Raw genomic sequence first — 16,559 nt, 5'->3', positions numbered from 1 at the left:
CTACCCTTCTTAGCAGAAGGGTATTGATTGTCCTGGCTACTTGGATCACAGCAGCCCCCAGAGTAGATTTGCCAACTCTGAACTGATTCTCGACTGACCGATAGCTGTCTGGTGTTGCAAGTTCCACAGGCTATCGCCACGCACTTTTCAACTGTCAGAGCGGGTCTCATCATGGTATTCCTGCACTTCAGGACAAGGGAAAGCAACCCACAAAGTTCCATGAAAGTGCCCTTATGCATGCGAAAGTTTCGCAGCCACTGGTCATCATCCCAGACCTGCAGTACTGTGTGGTCCCACCAGTCTGTGCTTGTTTCCCAGGACCATAATTGGTGTTCCACTGTATTAGCATGCCCAATACCACCATGATATGCCAGTTGCCACATCCTTTGCCTTCAGGCACATCTGTCTGCAGCTCCTCACTAGGCTTTGCACATAGTGCAGGGTAATGCACTAGGTGTTTGCAATGCTTGCAAAGCAGTGTACAGCAGAGTGGAATCCATGCTTGCCATGCTATGGCATCTGCATGGATAACCCAAGCAAAAAGGCATGAATTGATTGTTTGCCATTGCTTTCAAGGAGGGAGAGAAGGAGGGAGGGGAGACTGATGACATGTACCCAAAAGCACGACAATGTTTTTGCCTCATCAGGCATTGGGAGCTTAACCCAGAATTCCAATGGCAGCAGAGACTGTGGGATAGCTACCCATAGTGCACCACTCCATGAGTCGATGCTAGCCAAGGTATTGAGAACACACTCTACCGACATAATGTGCTTAATGTGGACATGCACTGTCGATTTTATAAAAATCAGTTGCTAAATATCATCTTTATAAAATCAACCTAATTTCATAGTGTAGACATGCCCTTAGGTGTCTAAAATTAGTCTCCTAAATCCATATTAAGACATCTACGTAAGAGCATTTATTTGAGTACCTAAATATCAATTTATAAGTCAAAATTTAGGTACTTATATCTGAAAATCCTGACCTGTGTGTTTCAAGCATAACCTGACTTTTAAAAAGTTTGTGTAATAGAGTCTGTGTGTGAATTCAAAGTGAAGAATGGAGGATAATAAAACAGTAATTAACAAAAACAATGTATTAGTTTAAAAACACTGTTAACAACTGTGTTTTTTAAATAGTGTTGTCTAACTCTGCATTTTAAGCATTTAAGACACTGCATTATTGAAACATACTCACTGCATTGTCTTATGGTTTCCAGTGAAAATATTTGAAAGTAATATTTCTCCAGATCAAGGTGTATAAGATGCTGCAGAATGTCAGTGTCTCACTCGCTGGCTTTATTGATTCTCTAGGCCATATTAAGTCCCGGCTGATTGGAGGGGAGAGTATCTGCTCAGGATGTGTTGAGATAGAACATGGAGAAACATGGGTTACAGTCTGTGATGCTGACTTCGATCTCAAAGCTGCCAGTGTTATCTGTGGTGAATCAAACTGTGGAGCAGTGGTATCGATCCTGGGAGGAGCTCACTTTAAAGAAGGAGATGGGCCAATCTGTAATGAAACACTTCAGTGTGCAGGGAATGAGTCATAACTCTTCTATTGTCCCAGGGTCTCACATTTGAATGAGACGTGCTCACATGCAAATGATGTCAGCATAGTGTGCTCAGGTAAGAATTAAAGTGATGACTCTAAAATACCAGAGATGGTTGTTCTAGACTCATGGTGTAACAATAACATGTCTTTACTGCAGAGAGCTCAGATCACTGGGTTGGTATTCAATTGTTTCAAACAAAAAATACCAAAACATTTGTCATGACAATAAAAGAATCAGCCCCCTTCTTCCCCCAGTTTCATTTTCTTCAAATATTTGTTATTCAAAGAGATCAAAATCAAAGAGATCCTCTCTCCAAGATCATGCAAGGCATAAGTAAGGAGCAGTGGTCCTGTGTAAATAATACTCATGTAATTTAAAGAGTGTATCATAATGCATATGCCCAAGGGAAACAAATTAAGGATACATGGGGAACTTTAATTCTGGAATTTAGTTTGCATCTCTCTCTCTCTCTCTCTCTCTCTCTCTCTCAGATGAATAATAATGGTGGCTATGTGACTCAATGCTCTCTCCAGTAACCCCACAATATGTCTCTTTTTGAAGGAGCTACTGAGGAGCTGAGGCTGGTGGATGGAGACAGCCCCTGTGCTGGGAAAGTGGAGGCTAAACACAAGGATCAGTGAGGGATGGTGTGTGATGGTGTCTGGGAAATGGAAGATGCTGAAGTTGTTTGTAGGCAGTTGGGATGTGGAACTGCTGTTAGTGTCCATGATCAAGCTCATTTTGGGTCCAGTTCTGGGCCAATTTGGCTGGATGAAGTTGCCTGTGATGGTACTGAGTCATCTCTCTTGGAGTGCAAACACAGAGGATGGGGTGTGCATAGCTGTGATCATCATAAACCTGCTAGAGTCACCTGTTCAGGTAAGAAATCCAGCCTTAAAGGTAAAATCCTCCTGAAAGAAAAGGAAATTAATCTAGAGTGTCACATTCCTCTGACCCTAATGAGAAATAAAAATAAAAACTTGTAATTCTTATTAACCTTACTGGACACTGGGGAGACATTTGTGTAATTCATATCCTCAGTCACTTGTAAACGATTTTCGCTATTCCAGCCGTGTTTCAATTTTTGTATGTCTCCCATTTTACAGCAATTTTACAGTTCATTTTCTTAATTCCAGTGAGTGGCAGAGGGGAATCATAGCCCACCAGGAGATCCAGGGCAGTGGTGCAGGTGCCTGAGGCCTCTTTGTTGGACAGTTTGCTGTCCTGAGCATTGGCTGTCACTGGTTCTGCTCTGTCTGCCCAGGAGACATGCCGCTCGTGGCTGTTCTCTGCTCCCCTGCAGATCTAGGGCAGGGGCAGGAAGAGGGACGCAGGCACTTAGGAGAGTTACAGGGAGGGAGGAGGCAGCTGGTGGAAGAGGCTCCCACAGATGTATACATGTTATGGCTAGTGTGTAACATTGGCAGCAGTCAGGAAAAGCAGTCAGGCTGCCCCACTCAGGTTTGGCCCCATCAGCCTTCTATCCTGGCGGGGGCAGCAGGGCCAGACCTGAGTGGGCACTCTGGGCAGTGGGCTGGCCAGCATTGCTCCTCCTCACCATTGCTATTGGGCAGGTCCTGCACTAGAACTCCCTCCCTAGGGCCTGCCCAGCCACAACCAGCATCCAACTGCCTATGCCCCTTCTCAGAGATAGGGGGTGACACTGCACCTGAATGGGCCAGGTTAGAATGTGGGAGCCAAGAGTTCAATGGGTGAAGTGATGGGGCTAGCAACTGCAGTGGGCCTGGCTCCACAGGGAGTGACCGTGCATGCTGTGGGGAAGTTCTAGGGGTGCCCTGGTTGGTTCCTCTCTCTCCTCCACTTCCCACTCTCTAGAGCAATAATCACATCCCTTACTCAGCATAGGATAGTGGTGGAGATAAAAAAGCAGAATACAGGAGCTGGCTGCTCTCCCTCTTCTGGGCACCTGTATCACATCATTCCTTCAATGGGCTTCCTACTTCTGGGGTTCCCATCTCTCCCTGCTGACATTCCCTTTCCCTTTTAAGGTCCCTCTGTTTCCACCTCTGCATCATCACCCCTCACTCTGCTAATCCCAATGTTCCCTTGTCCCTCCCCACTTCTCTTGGTCTCCTAAGCTACCCATGACCCTCTCTCCCTTCCACACATTTCTTCTCCCATTTGCCTGTTCCCGCAAGGTCCTGAGTCCCGACTGGAATGCTCAGTGGTGAGGGGCAGGGACAGACATGGAGAGGAGGCTGGCTATGCATATCAGGGAGTTAGAGCTGCTAGACACAAGGCTAGATTTTAAAGGCATTGGAATGCCTAAAGAAGAAGACAGACACCTATTGGAATTTTCACAAGTGCCTAGGGACCAAACTTCCATTGAAATCACTTCCCACCACTACAACCAGTCCCTGTCTCCCATTGCTTCCCACTCCAACTTCTGGCTACTATCTCCTTCTCCCTCTGCTTCTCCTTACGCTCTCCTCAGGCCTGCCTCCACATTACTCACCCTCTGCATTCTGAGTTAAGCTGCTTTCCCCTTCTTGCTGCCTGGGAGTTAGCAGTGGGCAAGAAGGGAGACATCTCCCTCCTAGCTCTGGTGCTTAGACAGCCTCAGCCTGGAACAGCAATTGAAGGGAAAATCCTATAAGCCCCTGCAACCCCAGGATGCACAGTCTGGTCACATATAGGAGCTCTGAGGGGCTGGAGTATGTTCAGTATGGAATCTTCAGAGAATTTAGCAACTGAACTCTAACAGGTCTTCACAGAGCATGTGTGAATTGCAGTTATTCAAAGGCACCTAACTTGGCCAGATTTGTGCAGGTTTTAATGAGAAAAAACAGAAGTCACATCCCTGACACCAGAGTGACCTCCCTTCCAAATTGCAAGTCCTTGCTCCAATGTAAGGAAGGATGAGAGCTTCTCAATAAAATTTTATAAGCAATTCATCACTTGGGAAAAACAACATAATGTTGTCTAATCTCATTCTTGTAAACAGCTCAACTGTCTTTAAAAACAAAAACGAAAACAAAACAAAAAAAGGCATACGCTTGACATGGACAATTTCAGTGCAAATTGTTGAAGTTTGGTAACATTGCCAAACAATGTAAAACCAGATTTTACAATGGGAAGTGGCAGGAAATCTTAACTACAGGCGTTACCACTTGCAGGTGCAATGTATGTGTAAATTCTGCATGATATATGTATCGATTTTTATCTTTGTTTACATACAGAGTGTGTGAATACATATGCAAGACTTAGCAGAATGTAACAACTTTTAAAAATCCTTATAATCATCTATTAATAATGATTTTTCCTCTCTCTCCCTGTTCTCCTCCTCATGTTTTTCAGTACCGTTCATTGTGTTTTTGTCTATATTTTAAACTGGAAGCAACACTAGCTAGAAACTGTAATTTTTATGCCAGTGAATGAGGTCTAGCATGCTCAGTGAATAAGTATTAGTTACATAATATTTTTAAAATACTGATTTTCTAAATGGCAGTAGCAGATTGTGATTTAATGTAATGTTAATTATGATGACAGATTCAATGCGTACATTTTAATGATATAGCTATATCTTTAGATTGCACAGGACCAAATTTTATTCCTTTTTTCATGCTGAATTGCATATTACTCCACAGCTAGTGGCATTGAAATTAATATTATAATATATATTGCACATTGGTCTAATATTCTCACTCAATATATCTAGGTCATATTACACCCCGACTTGCTGGAGGGGACAGTGTCTGCTCAGGACGTGTTGAAGTAAGACATGGAGAAGAAACATGGTCTACAGTCTGTGATTCCCACTTCAGTCTCAATACTGCCATTGTTATCTGCAACGAACTAAACTGTGGAACAGCCATATCTATCCTGGGAGGAGCTCAGTTTGGAGAAGGAAATGGGACAGTCTGGAATGAAACATTCCCGTGTGTAGGGAATGAATCCCACCTTGTGTATTGTCACAGAACATCACATGTGAATCAGACATGTGGTCCTGCTAATGTTGTCAGCATCATATGCTCACTTAAGACTTCACAAGGATGACTCTAAAATACCAGTGACATATTCTAGTCTACTGTATGTCGAATACCTTGAAGTAAGAAAAAAGACAGGACTCAGCTGGAGTCATAGATCATAGAATATCAGGGTTGGAAGGGACCTCAGGAGTCATCTAGTCCCACCACCTGCTCAAAGCAGCACCAATTCCCAACTAAATCATCCCAGCCAGGGCTATGTCAAACCTGACCTTAAAAACCCCTAAGGAAGGAGATTCCAGCACCTCCCTAGGTAATCTATTCCAGTGCTTCACCACCCCCCTAGTGAAATAGTGTTTCCTAATATCCAACCTAAACCTCCCCCACTGCAACTTGAGACCATTACTCCTTGTTCTATCATCTGCCACAACTGAGAACAGTCTAGATCCATCCTCTTTGGAACCCCCTTTCAGGTAGTTGAAAGCAGCTATCAAATCCCCCCTCATTCTTCTCTTCCGCACACTAAACAAGCCCAGTTCCCTCAGCCTCTCCTCATAAGTCATGTGCCCCAGCCCCTCTAATCATTTTTGTTGCCCTCAGCTGGACTCTTTCCAATTTTTTCACATCCTTCTTGTAGTATGGGGCCCAAAACTGGACACAGTACTCCAGATGAGGCCTCACCAATGCTGAGCAGTGAATGCAAAAGTGTTCGTTTGTTTAGGACACTGGAAACAGGCCATATGGTTGCCCAGGTGTATAAACTACAAACTTGGAACACAAACTGTGCTGCACAGTGATGTTACAAAGAAACTCTCTAAATCCTAGATCAGATTAACCAATTATGGAAAGTATTCTGGACTACATTAATAAATATACTAATAAAATGTTGTTACTATGAACGGAACTTGGATCACTGAGCTAGTATAAATTTGTTCTAAAACACAGAAACAGAAACATTTTGATGTTATAAAAGAATAAAATTCCCTCATAATACTTGATAATAAATAGCTCAAAGGGCCTCTCTCTAAACCCTTCTCCTTCTCCCCAGGGCACCCAGGGTTCCAGCTGGTGAACGGCAGCACACAGTGCTCAGGGAGAGTGGAGATCCAGGCGCATGGTGCCTGGGGAGCCCTGTGTGACTCGCATTGGGACTTATCCATCACCAATGTCCTTTGCAATCAGCTTGACTGTGGATTTGCCATATTGGCTCTGGGCGAAGGATACTTTGGGGAAGGAAATGGCTCTGAGTGGACAGACTCACTTCATGATAAGAGTTCTGACCCGCACTTGGGTCACAACCCTGTTACCACGTTAGAGGCACCTCAATGCCCACATGGTAATGATGCCAGTGTAATTTGTTCAGGTAAATGCAAGAGAAATGCAGGATTAATGACATCTACCCTTCAGTGTGTGACCCTGCCTTCCAGCACAGGAGGACCTCTGGGCACAGGGAGAGGAACAGTGGTCTTGATTCTAAATCTAGCTATAAAAGGAGCAAAAGCAGCAGCCACATTGGGGGCACAACTGAGGTTTTATCATCAAGTTTGGCACAGCATCCTTGTTGCCTTTTTATTTTCTTTTTCTCTTTCTTTACAAAATAGGCACCACAATAGCCACTTTCTATGCTTTGAGAACAGTTGCTGTTCAAGGATTGGGCATAAAGTTGTCATTAATTTCACTATTTCACACTTCACTTCCTTCAGAAACCACGAGTGCCATTCATCTGGATTTGATTCTCATTTGTCCACATGTGGATATAAATGGAAACCTTGAGACACAAGCAGGTCCTTGTCTCATGATCGCAAATTGGGTACTAACCCTTCTGATTAGTAATTTACCACGGTAATTCATATGCATAGACTATATCAATCTAATATACAGTAGTTAGTTCTAGACCCCTATTCAGAAAAGCACTTCAATCCCATTGAAGTCATTGAGACTTGAGCATATTTTAAAGGTCTTACACGAATCAGACCTATACTGTTTCCACTCCAGAGCATAGGTAGAGCCCTGCAAATCCACAGATATAAGCTTTATATCCGCGTGGATCGATGTAGATCCAAACTTTGTGTCTGTGCGGGGCTCTAAACATAGGACACTGTCTCTGAATAGCTGAAACTTTTAATTAACGTAATTGGTGTGTGGAGTAAGATGAGATTCCCCCTTGTGGTATGTCAGTCAGAGTCCTGGATGATCTGTGGAACATTAAGTGTCAAGATGCAGAAAGTTTACAACCAAAGCTAGATTTTTGTCAAGACAAAAATTCAAAAGTCAATTTTAGTTTAAAAACATAAGAAGTCATGACATTCTATGACCTCATTGGTGATGCAAAACTGTAAAAAAAAAATCACCTAATCTTTATTTTACATGAAACATTGTTTGACGCCATGTAATAATAGTTTTAAACTATGAGTTGAATATTGGTAAGCCCTTAGTGCACTACACTGATCCAAAGCCCAGTGAACTCAATGGAAACACTCCCCTTTACTTCAGTAGAATTGGCACCAGGCTCCCAGAGAAAATATGAAAAAGCAAATAGAAGGGAAAAAGCAGGCTGCTAAGAATGACAAAAAGCATGATTTTTTGTTGTGCAAAAAACCTAAAATCTTGTCACAGAACTCATACCATTGCAAACATTCAGACTCACTTTAACCCTCTAAGTCGGAATAAGGAGTGCGCTCTGTTCGGGTTAAGTATAAAGTTCATAGGAGATAAGACCATTTGACAACTTTCAAAATCTCCACATCGGAAACGGCACAGTCCAGAATTGCTGAGTAAAACAGTATCATTTGTTCATGTGTTTTTATTTCTGGAATCTCACAAACCTGCTTTTTTCAACAGGAAATGACATGTTAACAACTGCAATGTATCTCTACAGGAAACAGGCAGATCAGACTGGTGAATGGGTCAGATCATTGTGCCGGAACAGTGGAAATTTATTACAATGGCACCTGGGGGACAGTCTGTGATGATTCCTGGGACCTGTCAGACTCCAGTGTTATTTGTAGAGAACTGGGATGTGGACACGCCATCAGTGCAACTATCGCTGCACATTCTGCGGAAGGATCTGGGCAGATCTGGCTGGATAATGTAAACTGCTCTGGGAGTGAATCCAGTCTCTGGGAATGTCCATCTGGAGGATGGGGTTTGCATAACTGCAGGCACAACGAAGATGCAGGAGTTGTCTGTTCTGTGAATGCTCTACTAAGCCCATTTAACCTGGAATTACTATATAAGGTGAATGTTAACTAAGGATACATCTACAGTGCAACCTGAAGTATAGTAGCATCACAGGTAATACCTATGGTAGCTTTACCTACATAAGCAGAGCTAAAAATAGCATTGCAAATGTGGTACTATGGGCTTCAGCTTGGTTTGTATAAAGACTCTGAAGATGCTGGATAGGTTCTCGCATTGCTATCTTGCGCTAACCCATGCTGCCATGTCTACCATGTTATTTTCGCTGTACTACTGTGGGTAGAATCATAGAATCATAGAATATTAGGTTTGGACAAGACCTCAGGAGGTATCTAGCCCAGCCTCTGCTCAAAGTAGGACCAATCCCCAACTAAATCATCCCAGCCAGGGCTTTGTCAAGCCTGACCTTAAAAACCTCTAAGGAAGGAGATTCCACCACCTCCCTAGGTAACCTATTCCAGTGCTTCATCACCCTCTTAGTGATTTTTTTTTCCTAATGTCTAACCTAAACTCTTCCACTGCAACTTGAGACCATTGCTCCTTGTTCTGTCATCTGCTACCACTGAGAACAGCCGAGCTCCATCCTCTTTCGATGTAAACCAAGTGTGGTGCAGTCACACATTTGACTGCAGCGTAGACATACCCAAGACTCCAGTTCAGCCAATTATCCCTTTTTAACTAAGCACTGAAGTAGGTGCTTAGGTTCCATTTAAATCAAAAGTGCACCCTGATTCTTTTGAATTCTATTAATAACTAATACAGGGAGTTTATAAATATTTTATATAAAATATTTATTAACTTATCCAGTGTCAAAACAGTTGTAAACACCAAAAGTTTTCAGAGTCATGAGAGACCACTACGGATGATCATCGCCATATCTCAGTGTTTAATTTCTCTAGAATGCCACCACTACACAATTGCTCTTCACTGCATCTAGCTCATGAGTCAGTGATCCATCCGTATTCAGAAAAGCACTTAAGCATTTGCTTAACTGTAACTCTGTGTTTGAATTTCAGTTACATCAATACGATTTAAGCTTGTGCTTAAAGTGAAACATGCTTACCAGCCTTACTGAATAGGAAGAATATGTGCTTAAAATTTGTCCTGAATTAAGACCCTAGTCAGATTAACCTGTTTAGCAGAAATTATAGGATGTGGCTCTAATGAATTTATCATTTTCAGCACCAGTGAAATAAAATAACCAGTCTCAGAGTTCATACAATCATAGAAGATTAGGGTTGGAAGAGACCTGAGTAGGTCATCAAAGCAGCACCAATACCAACTAAATCATTCCAGCCAGGGCTTTGTCAAGTTGAGCCTTAAAAATCTCTGAAGATGGAGATTCCACCACCTCCCTTGGTAACCCATTCCAGTGCTTCACCACCCTCCTAGTGAAATAGTTTTTCCTAATATCCAACCTAGCCCTCTCCCACTGCAACTTGAGACCGTTGTTCCTTGTGCTGTCATCTGCTACCACTGGGAACAGCCGAGCTCCAACCTCTTTGAAACTCCCCTTCAGGTAGTTAAAAGCAGCTATCAATTCCCCCCTCACTCTTCTCTTCTGCAAACTAAATAAGCCCAGTTCCCTCAGCCTCTCCTCGTAAGTCATGTGCTCCAGCCTCCTAATCATTTTTGTTGTCCTCCACTGGACTCTCTCCAATTTGTCCACATCCTTTCTGTAGTGGGAGGGGGGACAAAACTGGACGCAATAGTCCAGACGTGGCCTCATCAGTGCTGAATAGATGGGAATAATCACTTCCCTCGATCTGCTGGCAATGCTCCTACTAATGCAGCCCAATATGCTATTAACCTTCTTGGCAACAAGGGCACACTGCTGACTCATATCCAGCTTCTTGTCCACTATAATTCCCAGGTCCTTTTCTGCAGAACTGCTGCTTACCCATTCAGTCACCAGCCTGTAGCAGTGCATGGAATTCTTCTGTTCTAAGTTCAGGACTCTGCACTTGTCCTTGTTGAACCTCATCAGGTGTCTTTTGTCCCAATCCTCCAATTTGCCTAGGTCTCTCTGTATCCTATCCCTATCCTCCAGCATATCTACCTCTCTCCCTAGCTTAGTGTCATCCACAAACTTGCTGAAAGTGCAGTCCACGCCATCCTCCAGATCATTAATGAAGATGTTGAACAAAACCAGCCCCAGGACCAACCCCTGGGGCACTCCGCTTGATACCAGCTGCCAACTAGACATCAAGCCGTTGATCACTACCCGTTGAGTCTGACAATCTAGCCAGCTTTCTATTCACCTAATAGTCCATTCATCCAATGCATACTTTGTTAACTTGCCGGCAAGAATGCTGTGGGAGACCGTATCAAAAGCTTCGATAAAGTCAAGCTATATCACATCCACCGCTTCCCCCATGTCCACAGAGCCAGTTATCTCATCATAGAAGGCAATCAGGGTGGTAAGGCATGACTTGCCCTTGGTGGCTCCATGTTGACTATTCCTGATCACCTTCCTCTCCTCCAAGTGCTCCAAAATGGATTCCTTTGAGGACCTGCTCCATGATTTTTCTGGGGACTGAAGTGTGGCTGACCAGTCTATAGTTCCCTGGGTTTTCCTTTTTCCCTTTTTTAAAGATGGGTACCATATTTGCCTTTTTCCAGTCATCCAGGATCTCCCTTGATCTCCATATGTTTTCAAAGATAATGGCCAGTGGCTCTGCAATCACACCAGCCAACTCCCTCAGTGCTCTCGGATGCATTAAATCAAGTCCCATGGAATTGTGCATGTCAAGCTTTTCTAAATAGTTCTTATCCTGTTCTTTCACCACTGAGAGCTGCTCACTTCCTCCCCATACTGGGCTGCCCAGTGCAGCAGTCTGGGAGTTGACCTTGTCTGTGAAGACTGAGGCAAAAAAAGCATTGAGTACTTCAGCTTTTTCCACATCATCTGCCACTAGGTCACCTCCTCCATTCAGTAAGGGTCCCACACTTTCCCTGACCACCTTCTTGTTACTAACATACCTGTATAAACCCTTCTTGTTACCCTTCACATTCCTTGCAAGCTGTAACTCCAGTTGTGCCTTGGCTTTCCTGATTATACCCCTGCATGCCTGAGCAATATTTTTATACTCCTCCCTAGTCATCTATCCAAGGTTCCTCTTCTTGTAAGCTTCATTTTTGTGTTTAAGCTCACTGAATATTCTCTGTTAAGTCAAGCTGGTCACCTGCCATATTTGCTATTCTTTCTGCACATATAAGGAGCCAGGCAACCAGGCAGCGGCACAGACAGCGGCAGCAGCACAGGAGCCAGCGAACAGAGCTGCTAACAGGGGAGTTCCAGTGGGAGTTCTGTCTGAGGAGCAGGTTTTTGTAGTTTGTGGATTGTATTGTGGAGTTTGTGTGTGAGTGAGTGTGTGTGCAGGCTGCTAGGGGCTGTGTGCTGGGAGCGAGGCTGAGCCCTGAGTTGGGGGCGGGGCTTACCTGATTAGGGGTCCTATGTAAGGAGCCAGGCACCCAGGCAGCGGCACAGGAGACAGCGAACAGAGCTGCTAACAGGGGAGTTCCAGTGGGAGTTCCCAAGGCGCAGGGGAGACCAAGGCTAAGAAACCAGGAAGACAGACAAGGGAAGGGGCAGGGGTCCAGTGCTCGTTGGTGGCCTGTGGTATGGTGTGATGCGTGGACTGCCAGGCACAGAGGTGGAACTGTATTATGGAGGCAGAGGGAGCAGGTGGAGACATGCTGAGGATGACCGGATGCGGTAGCTGTGGCATGTACATGGTCTTGGAGCGGGCACCTGAAAGGAGTTTTGTCTGCATGAAGTGCCACCTGATAGAGCTGCTGGAAGAAAAGATAAGAGGACTGGAGATGCAGGTGGATACCCTGGCTGAGTTCAGAAGGGGGTTCGAGCAGATGATGGAACACAGACATGATGAGGCGCAGGGGTTAAGCTCAGATGAGCGGATAGAAGCAGGACCAGAGAACTCTGAGGAGGGGCTGCTGGATGAGGAAAGTGGACAGTGGAAGCATGTGACTAGGAGAACCAGGCAGAGGAAAAGACGGGCCAGCGATGGAGACATAGAACTCAGGAACAGGTTTGCTGAGTTGGGAAATGAAGATGGAGCACAGCAGGCTGCTGAAGGAGAGAGGGCAAGGAAAAAGAGACGAGCAGCTAGTCCTGCAGAAGGAGGAGAGGAGACAATGGAGGCGGCACCGAGTATGAGCCCTAGGAGGATTGTAAGGGCGAATACAAATCAAGAGGACTTGCGGCAAGCTGGTGTGGGGGATAGACCGGAGAATCACACTGTCGCCAGGAAAAGGCAAGTCTACGTGATTGAAGACTCTTTACTGAGACGAATAGACAGGCCTGTAACTAGACCTGATCGGGAGAACAGAAGGATGTGCTGTCTGCCAGGGGCTAAGATACAGGATGTGGACCAGAGGCTGAATAGGATCCTAGCGGGAGCGGGAAAGAATCCGTTGATTGTCCTTCATGTGGGAACGAATGATACGGCTAGTTACTCGCTGGCCTGTATCAAGGAGGATTATGCCAGACTTGGGAAGACGCTCAAAGAAATCGAGGCTCAGGTGATCTTCAGTGGGATTCTGCCGGTTCCTAGAGCAGGCGATGAAGGAGTGACAAGATTATGGCGATCAACAGATGGCTCAGGCATTGGTGTGACAAGGAGGGCTTTGGGATGTACAGTCATTGGGAAGCGTTTACGGATAGACAACTGTTCGCTCAGGATGGACTTCATCTAAGTAAGGAGGGAAATAGAATTCTAGGATGGAGGCTCGCCGACCTCATCAAGAGAGCTTTAAACTAGGAAGTTGGGGGAGATGGTTGGGAGATGTTCAGGAGATCTCCACGCCGGAATATAACCTGGAGAGGGAAGTAAACAAAGTGAGAGGGGATACCCTTGCGGACCAAAGAATTGATCCAAGGAGGAATAGTGGAGTAGAAACCAGATCAACGGGTGATGCTGGTGGCAGAAGGTCTGTGCACGACGGGGGAAAGAATGTCATTGACGCTAAATGCCAAAAATTAAAATGTCTGTACACTAATGCGAGGAGCCTAGGTAACAAGATGGAGGAACTGGAGCTACTGGTGCAGGAAGTGAAACTGGATATTATAGGGATAACAGAAACCTGGTGGAATAGTACTCATGACTGGAGTACAGGTATTGAAGGTTATGTGCTGTTTAGAAAAGACAGGAAGAAAGGCAAAGGTGGTGGAGTAGCCTTGTACATCAATGATGAGATAAACTGTAATGAAATAAGAAGCGATGGAATGGATAAGACAGAGTCTGTCTGGGCAAAAATCACACTGGGTATAAAAGCAACTAGAGCTTCCCCTGAGATAGTGCTTGGGGTGTGCTATAGACCGCCAGGATCTGATTTGGACATGGATAGAGACATTTTTAATGTCTGCTATAGACCGCCAGGATCTGATTTGGATATGGATAGAGACCTCTTTAACGTCTTTAATGAAGTAAACACAAAGGGGAAATGTGTGATTATGGGGGACTTCAACTTCCCAGATATAGACTGGAGGACGAGTGCTTGCAAGAATAATAGGGGTCAGATTTTTCTGGATGTGATAGCGGATGGATTTCTTTATCAAGTAGTTGAAGTACCTACGAGAGAGGATGCCATTTTAGATTTGGTTTTCGTGAGCAGTGAGGACCTCGTAGAAGAAATGGTGGTAGGGGTTAACCTTGGTTTGAGTAATCATGAGTTGATTCAGTTCAAACTAGATGGAAGGATAAACAAATGTAGAGCTCGGATTAGGGTTTTCGATTTCTCGAGGGCTAATTTTAAAAAGTTAAGGAAATTAGTTAGGGAAGTGGATTGGACAGAGGAACTTGCGGATTTAAATGCGGAGGAGGTCTGGAATTACTTTAAGTCGCAGCTGCGGAAATTGTCGGAAGCCTGCATCCCAAGAAAGGGGAAAAAAAACATGGGCAGGAGTTGTTGGCCAAACTGGATGAGCAAGCAACTCAGAGAGGGGATTAGAAGAAAGCAGAAAGCTTACAGGGAGTGGAAGAAAGACGGGATTAGCAAGGGAAGCTACCTTGGTGAGGTCAGAACATGTAGGGATAAAGTGAGGAAGGCTAAAAGCCGCATGGAACTGGACCTTGCAAAGGGAATCAAAACCCATAGTAAAAGGTTCTATATCCATATCAATAAGAAGAAAACAAAGAAAGAAGAAGTGGGGCCGCTATACACTGAGGATGGAATGGAGGTTAAGGACAACCTAGGCATGGCCCAATATCTAAATAAATACTTTGCCTCAGTTTTTAATAAGACTACTGAGGAGTTTAGCAATGATGGAGGGATGATAAGCGGGAATGTGGATATGGAGGTGGATATTACCGCAACTGAGGTAGAGGCCAAACTTGAACAGCTTGATGGGACAAAATCGGAGGGCCCGGACAATCTCCATCCGAGGATATTAAAGGAGCTGGCGTGTGAAATTGCGAGCCCGTTAGCAAGAATTTTTAAGCAATCGCTAAACTCGGGGGTTGTGCCGTATGACTGGAGGATTGCTAACGTAGTCCCTATTTTTAAGAAAGGGAATAAAAGTGATCCGGGTAATTATAGGCCTGTTAGCTTGACGTCTGTAGTATGTAAGGTCTTGGAAAAGATTTTAAGGGAGAAAATAGTCAAGGACATAGAGGTCAATGGTAATTGGGACGAATTGCAACATGGATTTACTAAAGGTAGATCGTGCCAAACCAATCTGATCTCCTTCTTGGAGAAGGTGACGGATTACTTAGATAAAGGAAATGCGGTAGATCTAATTTACCTCGATTTCGGTAAGGCGTTTGACACGGTTCCGCATGGGGAACTGTTAGTTAAATTGGAAAAGATGGGATGAATATGAAAGTTGTAAGGTGGATAAGGAACTGGTTAAAGGGGAGACTCCAGCGGGTCATATTGAAGGGTGAACTGTCAGGCTGGAAGGAGGTTACTAGTGGAGTCCCTCAAGGATCGGTTTTGGGACCGATCTTATTTAACCTTTTTATTACTGATCTTGGCACAAGGAGCAGGAATGTGCTAATTAAGTTTGCGGATGACGCAAAGTTGGGGGGTATTGCTAACACTGAGAAGGACAGGGATACTATTCAGGAAGATCTGGACCACCTTGTAAACTAGAGTTAGAGTAATAGGATGAAATACAATAGTGAAAAGTGCAAGGTCATGCACTTAGGGATTAATAATAAGAATTTTAGATATATGTTGGGAACGCATCAGTTGGAAGCGACAGAGGAGGAGAAGGACCTTGGGGTATTGGTCGATAGCAGGATGACTATGAGCCGCCAATGTGATACGGCTGTTAAAAAAGTAAATGCGATTTTAGGATGCATTAGGCGAGGTATTTCCAGCAAGGATAAGGAGGTGTTAGTACCGTTATATAAGGCGCTGGTGAGACCCCATCTGGAATATTGTGTGCAGTTCTGGTGTCCCATGTTCAGGAAGGATGAATTCAAACTGGAACAGGTCCAGAGACGGGCTACTAGGATGATCCGAGGAATGGAAAACCTGCCTTATGAAAGGAGACTCAAAGAGCTTGGCTTGTTTAGCATGGCCAAAAGAAGGCTGCGGGGGGATATGCTTGCTCTATATAAATATATCAGGGGGGTTAACGTTAGGGAGGGAGAGGAATTATTTAAGTTTAGTACTAATGTAGGCACGAGGACGAATGGGTACAAACTGGATATTAGGAATTTTAGACTTGAAATTAGACGAAGGTTTCTAACCATTAGGGAAGTGAAGTTTTGGAACAGCCTTCTGAGGGAAGTAGTGGGGGCAAAAGACTTATCTGGCTTCAAGACTAAGCTTGATAAGTATATGGAGGGGATGTTATGATAGTTTAATTTGAGCAATTGATCTTGGA

General features: G+C 44.4%; 1 protein-coding gene across 1 annotated transcript in view; it reads left to right on the top strand.

The window, feature by feature from the left end:
- Positions 1 to 16,559, top strand: part of LOC127048434 (deleted in malignant brain tumors 1 protein-like) — a 44,140-nt gene that overhangs the window by 15,954 nt on the left and 11,627 nt on the right. Inside the window, exons 3-7 of the mRNA XM_050948240.1 lie at positions 2,218 to 2,435; positions 5,236 to 5,553; positions 6,561 to 6,866; positions 8,382 to 8,695; positions 11,992 to 11,995. Coding sequence (XP_050804197.1) covers positions 2,218 to 2,435; positions 5,236 to 5,553; positions 6,561 to 6,866; positions 8,382 to 8,695; positions 11,992 to 11,995 — 1,160 coding nt within the window. The remainder of the gene's footprint in view (positions 1 to 2,217; positions 2,436 to 5,235; positions 5,554 to 6,560; positions 6,867 to 8,381; positions 8,696 to 11,991; positions 11,996 to 16,559) is intronic.

Source organism: Gopherus flavomarginatus, chromosome 3, assembly GCF_025201925.1.
Source record: "Gopherus flavomarginatus isolate rGopFla2 chromosome 3, rGopFla2.mat.asm, whole genome shotgun sequence".
Classification (NCBI taxonomy): Eukaryota; Metazoa; Chordata; order Testudines; family Testudinidae; genus Gopherus; species Gopherus flavomarginatus.
This window is presented reverse-complemented; position numbering and strand designations above follow the sequence as displayed.